At 38.8% G+C, this 7,806-nt stretch overlaps 1 protein-coding gene across 1 annotated transcript; it reads left to right on the top strand.

Moving 5' to 3' along the window:
- Positions 1 to 613: 613 nt before the first annotated feature.
- On the top strand, positions 614 to 2,318 carry LOC141331526 (zona pellucida sperm-binding protein 4-like). The gene is made up of 8 exons (XM_073836581.1): positions 614 to 875; positions 951 to 1,138; positions 1,212 to 1,309; positions 1,382 to 1,539; positions 1,608 to 1,800; positions 1,873 to 2,020; positions 2,097 to 2,169; positions 2,245 to 2,318. The coding sequence occupies exons 1-8, from the start codon at positions 614 to 616 to the stop codon at positions 2,316 to 2,318; spliced, it is 1,194 nt and encodes a 397-aa protein (XP_073692682.1).
- The last annotated feature ends 5,488 nt before the right edge of the window (positions 2,319 to 7,806 follow it).

Raw genomic sequence — 7,806 nt, 5'->3', positions numbered from 1 at the left:
ACTCTTGGCCTTAAAAATATGTATTGTAATTGAAATCTATTGATACAAATAGATAAAGTGCTATAAAAGAAACACTTATCAGTGATGTTTGGCTGTTTTCTGAAAAAACACAAAGGCCTAAATCTCAAACTTCACAGCTGCATGAAAAAACGTTTGCGTTTTTGCCCGTAAGATGTATTTAAGATATTTAATCTTGTTTTTTGCAAAATGCACTTAATTTAGTTTTTTCTCCCTGGAAACAGTTAAAATTATCTGGCAATGGGGTAAGTAAAATATTTTTAAATCAAGATGCATTTTAAATGCATCTTAACTTAGGAATTTGTAGAAATTTTCACTAGAATCAAGACAAAAATACGTAAGTAAGATGTAGCCACTGTTGTTCAATAACATCCAATCAAATGTGAAGTTAAAGTTAATTAGTCAGAGCAGCTGTAATGGTTCTTGATTAAAGGGGGTGTGGTTGATAACGACTATTCATTTGCAGAGTATAAATAGCAGTCCAAGGCCTCCTGAAACTATGCTCAGTTGTTTAGTAATGGCAGGAAAGTGGCATTTATGTTATTTCCAAACACTGTGTGTTTTGGCTTGTTCTTTTTGCAGTGCTCTTCCTCAAATGGGTTTTTCAGCTCAGAATCCTCAAGCTCTGATGTTCCAGCAGTCTGACCATCGGTTTAAACAGTCAGCTCAACAACAATCTGCTCAGCAGGTTCCTCAGAAGTTTCAGCTTCAGCAGCCAGTGAAGGCCGAGCCTGTTGACAAATGTGCTGTAGCTGATTATGAGCAGATCCAATGTGGACAACCTGGTATCAGTGGTGCTGAGTGTGAGGCTATCAACTGCTGCTTTAACGGACAACAGTGTTACTATGGGAAAGCAGGTGAGAGTTTGGAATCTGATGAAATTTGGTTAATGTTTGTTACCCACATTAATCTACTCTTGTATGTCATTCCAGTGACTGTCCAGTGTATTAGAGATGGTCAGTTTGTGGTAGTGGTGGCTAGAGATGTTACGCTGCCTCGACTGAGTCTGGATTCGGTCCGTCTAGTGGGTGGAAGTGAACCACCTTGCGCTCCTGTGGACTCTACACCTTTCTTTGCTATATACCAGTTCCCTGTCACCGCATGTGGCACGAGCATGATGGTGAGGAGATGCTTCTGGCTTTATTCTGCATGGCTTATGATGGGCTGGATGCCAACAGTGTTCATATTTGCAGGAGGACAGTGGATATGTGGTGTATGAAAACAGAATGACCTCCTCGTATGAAGTAGGCGTTGGTCCGTTTGGTTCCATCACAAGAGACAGCCATTTTGAGTAGGTGACTCATACCCTTTATCTTAAGTACCATCTCTGACAAACTCTACAAGTTGACCGTTTGTTGTCCAGGCTTCTCTTCCAGTGTAGGTACTCTGGTACTGCTGTGGAAGCTCTGGTTGTGGAGGTCAACAGTGTTCCTGCACCTCCACCAGTAGCTGCTCCTGGACCTCTCAGAGTGGAGCTTAGACTGGCGAATGGCCAATGTGTCACCAAAGGTTGCGCAGAAGGTAAGACTTGTCTTCAGTCTTAAAGTCCAGGTTGCAGTGGACTGTGGTTAAACCCCAGTGTTCCTCAGGGGATGAGGCCTACACGTCCTACTACGGTGCTGCTGATTATCCCGTCACGAAAGTCCTGCGAGAGCCTGTGTATGTTGAGGTGCGCATTCTGGAGAGGACTGACCCCAACCTTGTCCTGATGCTGGGACGTTGTTGGGCGACATCAACCCCCAGTCCACTCAGTCTACCCCAGTGGGATCTTCTGATTGATGGGTGAGTCTACCGACAGTCTTTATCCAGCTTGTCTGCTGTGAGGAACTCTCTAACTGCCTCTTTCCTCTTCAGATGCCCTTACTATGATGACCGTTACCTGACCGCACTGGTTCCAGTGACTAGAGCGTCTGGTCTTCAGTTCCCAACCCACTACAAGCGCTTCGTTGTCAAGATGTTCACGTTTGTTGATCCAGCATCACTGGCTCCTCTGCAGGAAACCGTACGCTCTCAGCTCTTCCTGAACCCCTAATATTACTCTTTAATGGATTCTATGGCTTAACCCTTTTCTCTTTCAGATCTTCATCCATTGCAGTACAGCGGTGTGTCATCCCTCTTCTGGCTCCTGTGAGCAAAGCTGTGGCAGGAAGAGTAAGTGCACGCAGTAACTATTTCCACTTGATTTGTGACTTCGTGGCCTTTCTCACTACTTTTTCTCCTTTTTAGGAAGAGATGTTGCTGTGAGGACCTCCACTATTGGACAAACTGTTTCCAGTGGAGAAGTGAGATTGGTTGTATGATTGAGTTGTCTTTTAATAAACCATGTAGAACCTTACACTGTCTCAGAGTTTCATGCCAAGCTACCTAAAGTTGCTTGTTTATTTGCCATGTTAAGATCAATTGTGACTCCAAATCTACCTTCAGTCATCTGGTGCATCAACCATTGGGCCTGTTTTGGTTCACAAAATTTGGTCTCAAAAGGTCTTCTAGACACCCTTCCCTTAAGATCTGGTTCAGTTAGGGTGACCAGATGAGATTGGTTGAAATTTGGGACGGGGGGGGTGTCATGGATAATAAAGACAATGACTTTCATGTTTTTATTAATATAAGTAGCCTACATACAATATAGAAGTAACGTTAGGCATGTTTATACTTCAAACTGAAGTTAATGAACCAATCATATTTTTATTAACATTTACATATGCATATAAATTGATATAGCCTAATACATAGGCTATAGAAGTATTATTTTGAACACGGTGCCTCGCCCTCAACCGGTCTGACTTCTTCACGCGACTTCTGCCTGCACTTTCAACTGTCCTAACGGCTGCTGCAACTTGCTCTCTCTTCATCTACTCTATAAAGCAAAAAGGTCGTATTGTCTTTGTGCATATAGCCTAGATGAATTAGATAAATTAATAGAAACAATATAACTTTAAATTCACACTTGAGCTATATAGCCTACCGAGGTTGTGGAGGCTCGACATCAGCATATTTTGCAGAGCTTTTCACTGCTGCCAGCACTCCCGTCTTTCCCAGGATGTATTTATGGAACTCTGCACAAGTCATTAAATTCATTTTTACCTTGATTTCGCTGCGGACCAGTTTAATTTTCGGGACGTCTGGTCACCCTATTTATATCCTTTATCCAATTTGTTCCTCTTTGTGATGGAGTTTTCCTCCACGACTCTTATCAGGTCGGCAAAAGTTATCTTTGGCAAACCAGTGAGGGAAGTTGTGTAGACTCTCTACATTTTAATTTTAAATTACCCGGCTTTCTGCTGTGTTGACATTACACAGGAAGTCTGCATACCCTGCGATTGCGTATTTCCGGTTTCTGTGAAAAAGGTCTATTGCGTGTTGGTCTCATTTGTAGTTTAAATACAGCAAATTATATTTGGAATAGTGAAATAAAGAACTACAACACCACGGAAACAACAAAAAGAGAATTTAAATGAGCTTTAGAGGTAGCGTTACATGGACATCGGAAAAATAAGACCTGTGTGAAATTATTTAAGACCTAGAACAGCGAATTTAAGACTTTTTAAGGCCTAAAATTTTGATTTTTAAATTTTAGACTTTTTAAGACCCCGCGGAAACCCTGCTGTTGTATACCAATTTCAGCCAAGCTGTAGATGTTGGACAGATGGTCTCAAATTTGTCCCTAGAATACTTTAGTATACAAAGGAGCTCATCGTGGACTCAATGACTGGAAGCAGTCCAGATCCTGTGGCTGCAAAACAAGCCTAAATCATCACCCTCCACCAACATGCTTGATCATCAAGTTGGTGCTTTTTTGTAATACATTTTAGGGTTATGCTGAAAATGGCATTGTGCATTATGACATACCATTTCATTGATGTATCATTTAGATACAAACTTGTGGAAATAATATTCCATTTCTACCAGGAAAGTGCCTCAAACATTGAACCCACACATTTCAGTCGCCAGCAATTTCATACACACAGCTGGACAGAAAGGAAAACATACAGTACACTGCATGTCCTGTAAAACAGTATTTTGACAGAAGAGCATGACATGAATATGAGAAAACAGGGCTGAACCAGATCACAAGTCAAATCACTAGTAAATACACAGCATTATTTAGGATTCAGCTTTTAAATTCATCTCATGTTCTCTCTGTTCATTGTACAGTTATCACAATATCGTCAGGCGTTAACATTGTCATGTTTATTTTATCAAATCAATACCAGAGCTGCATAATTTCATACATACAATGCCATGTTTATCCACACTGTTGCCCACTAATACGTCTCAGAAACAGCCCAATGAGAAATGGATTCTTTTTAACCCCTTAACGCCTGAATTTATATAGCTGTATATAAAAAAAATGTTTTATGTGTGTTTTTGCCTTTAAGTAGATGGTAAATGATGTTGAGATTATCAATTTCACTTTTGCACAACAAATAAATAGAAATTTTGGTGTGTTGCAAATTTGCGACAACAGGAATAATGACAAAAAACAATGTTTTATATATTCACCCTTTTTTTACTTATTTATATAAGGTAAGTTGTGCTAAGATACAAATATTAACCTGCTTATTGTGTGCTTATACACTCGACGTAATTAGGTGAAATATGTTTGACAAGTATTTTTGAAGTTATTGTAATATTTAGCTTTGTAGCATATTAGCGACAGTAGGCCATAAAGATCAAACTTTTCCGACTCATATCCATAACTTCGCGACCGGAGTAATAGACCTTTCTCACAACTTCTGTATTTTGCACCGGAAATACGTAATTGCTGTGTAAACCTATTTCCGCCCCGGTATGCCGGTAACCAGTTAAACAACGTGAAAAACGCTAACGTGGCTTAATGTATGTAAAAAACGACCAGGAAACCCCAAGTTTCTGTCAAACCTTACGTGGAACAAAAACTAACTACTATCAAAAGAACGAGCCCTTATTCCACAGATAAAGTGAATAATATCACGTTAAGCGTTTTCTCCCCCATAGAAGCCCATTATAAGGAAACAGCTTAACGTGGTTTAACTTACCTCAACAGCGACCAGGGAAAACCAAACTTATGTTTAATTTTACTTATAATAAATACTTGCTGCTGTCAAAAGAACGAGCTCTTATTCAGCATATAAAGTGATCGCCCCCCCATAGAAGTCCATTATAACAAACCATGTTAAGCTTTTTCCTTAATGGAGCTCTATAGGGAGAAAAGCGTGATATTATTCACTTTATATTATTCACTTTATATGCTGAATAAGAGCTCATTCTTTTGACAGCAGAAAGTGTTTATTATAAGTAAAATTTTAAGCCACGTTAAGCTTTTTTTTTGTATAATGGACTTCTATGGGGGGCGATCACTTTATATGCTGAATGAGAGCTCGTTCTTTTGAGAACAGAAAGTGTTTATTTTAAGTGAAATTTAACAGAAGTTTGGTCTTCCCTGGTCGCTGTTAAGGTAAGTTTAACCAAGCTGTTTCCTTATAATGGGCTTCTATGGGGGAGAAAACGCTTAACGTGATATTATGCACTTTATCTGTGGACTAAGGGCTCGTTCTTTTAATAGTAGTTAGTGTTTGGTTCCTGGATAAACTCTTAGTGGAAAAATGTATATCCTTTATCCAATTTGTTCCTCTTTGTGACGGAGTTTTCCTACACGACTCTTATCAGGTCGGCAAAAGTTATCTTTGGCAAACCAGCGAGGTAAGTTGTGTAGACTCTCTCCATTTTAATTTTAAATTACCCGGCTTTCTGCTGTGTTGACATTACACAGGAAGTCTGCATACCCTGCGATTGCGTATTTCCGGTTTCTGTGAAAACAGAGGCTGTATCCGAAATCGCCCCCTATACCCTCAAATAGTGCACTATTTGAGGGGACAGCCATTTTAAGTGGTGTTCGAAACCATAGTGGACGTTCTCGAGTGCACTCATTCAATCCCACAATGCACCGCAAAAACGAGTGTACAACCGATGTACGCTCAACAGCTAGAGATAACCCATAATGCACTGTGAGAGTCGCGCGCCGACTGAATTCCCGCGTCTCTCCAGACGATGGCGCCCGCAGCTGAATCATCCATCTGTTCGTTTTACAACGCGCTCGTCCACTGCGTAATACAGCGTACAACACAAGTACAAATTTGTTGTAAATTGATTATTAAATTGTTTAACCAAGGTTTATACATAAACTCCTTGACATAGTTCAAGATAAATCCTTTAATCTTACTACTCGAACTGTCCGTTTTAAATGATTGTTAAACAGTAAGCAATACTATGCAAAAGCGGCAGTCCTTCCGGTGCACTTAGTGTCCGAATTCACTCACTCGTTTTCATTCACTCCTTCAAGTGAACTGTACGAGTGGACTAATGTAGGGAATAGTGAATAGGGTATAGGGGGCCATTTCGGATACAGCCAGAGGTCTATTCTCGTGCGTAAACAAGAAATAAGTCCGTCACTTTACGGTCCCACTAGAAACAAGTGCTTGTCAAAGGTTCCTAGGTCTGTAGCGATTATGCACTAACCGGCATTGGGGGAATGCAAACGCTATATCGGCTGGTTGATTGAGTCAAACGGTTTGTCGCATATTTGTGACAGTAGGCGTTAAGGTTAACCAGGGCCGCTGCTAGCCAAATGGGTGCCCTAAGCAGAAATTTACTTTTGTGCCCCCTCCCCCAAATATTACGGAAATAAAAATAAAATAATAAAAAAAACACCTACTAGGGGCCAAAATAGAACTTTATTCAAATAAAAGTAAATACATAAATAAATTGTCTCATTTATAAATTACAATTGTAGCTCTACAGCAAAAAATACAAACTAAAATGACACTTTAAATAAAAAGTGTAGCTGCTAAGTCCCTCTGGATCAATGCTTGATGGTACCACTTCATCCTCTTTCCTAACAAATTTCAATATTGACCCTGCATTAAATGAAGCAGAAGATATTATCTGAAGAATTACTGAGCGCACTTTTAAATAAACAGTTATTTTTGGTCAAAAAGGTAAATAAAGAGCGAAATAGCAAGATCGGTGTAATAAAACAGTTTTATCAACAACAAAGAGTTACCTCCAATGGCTATGATTTTATTAATACAGTTGTCTGATTGATTTAATAGAATCATACAAAAGGAAATTAAGCAGTTTTACTATGATAAAACCATGGTTATCTGCCTTTTTATCTATCTTTCTATCATATCCATGCTTGTAAATTGTGTTTTATAGAATATATAATATTTGTATTTGTCTGTATTTTTTTTAAAATATATTTTTATTCTGTGGTTTTACCTGTTTGCACCAAGGATGTGAGAGAAACGAAACTTCAAAACTCTTAATGCACTGTACATGTGGCAGTTTTGACAATAAAGCAGACAAGGGTTATGATGTCCACATATTTTTGTTGAGGAAATGATAGGAAAGATTATGTGGATATTTTAATTAAATGTTTGGTCAAACAAGGAATTCGATGATCATGTAAGTGTAACAACTGCATTAACCAGGCCTTTGGTGCCCTTTTCAGGCATTTCTATTAAAATTGTAATGTAAACTGTTAATTTTGTATTAGATTATGTATTTTAACACTGTTATTTAATGACACCATATGGTCATTATTAATCAATAATCATAATTGCATCTGTGTTTTAATATAATGCATTTTAAGTCATTTTGTTTATCTGCTTGTATTCATATTAAGAAAGATGCGTTAGTCGTGAAATTATTACCGACATTAAAACACATTAACGTCGACAGAATAAAATAAAGTTTCACAGTACCTATTATGAACGTTCCTGAAAGTGATGTACTTCATCTTGGGGT

The sequence above is a fragment of the Garra rufa genome, chromosome 3 (assembly GCF_049309525.1).
Source record: "Garra rufa chromosome 3, GarRuf1.0, whole genome shotgun sequence".
Taxonomy (NCBI): Eukaryota; Metazoa; Chordata; class Actinopteri; order Cypriniformes; family Cyprinidae; genus Garra; species Garra rufa.
The sequence above is the reverse complement of the archived record's forward strand: the minus strand, read 5'-3'. Positions and strand labels throughout refer to the sequence as shown.

Excerpts from the sequence above, each read along its gene's own strand:
- LOC141331526 (XM_073836581.1), top strand. The coding sequence starts at position 614 with ATGGGTTTTTCAGCTCAGAATCCTCAAGCTCTGATGTTCCAGCAGTCT. Across the intron at positions 1,139-1,211 it reads CATGTGGCACGAGCATGATG|GAGGACAGTGGATATGTGGT; the intron begins GTGAGGAGATGC and ends TCATATTTGCAG. Across the intron at positions 1,310-1,381 it reads ACAAGAGACAGCCATTTTGA|GCTTCTCTTCCAGTGTAGGT; the intron begins GTAGGTGACTCA and ends TTTGTTGTCCAG.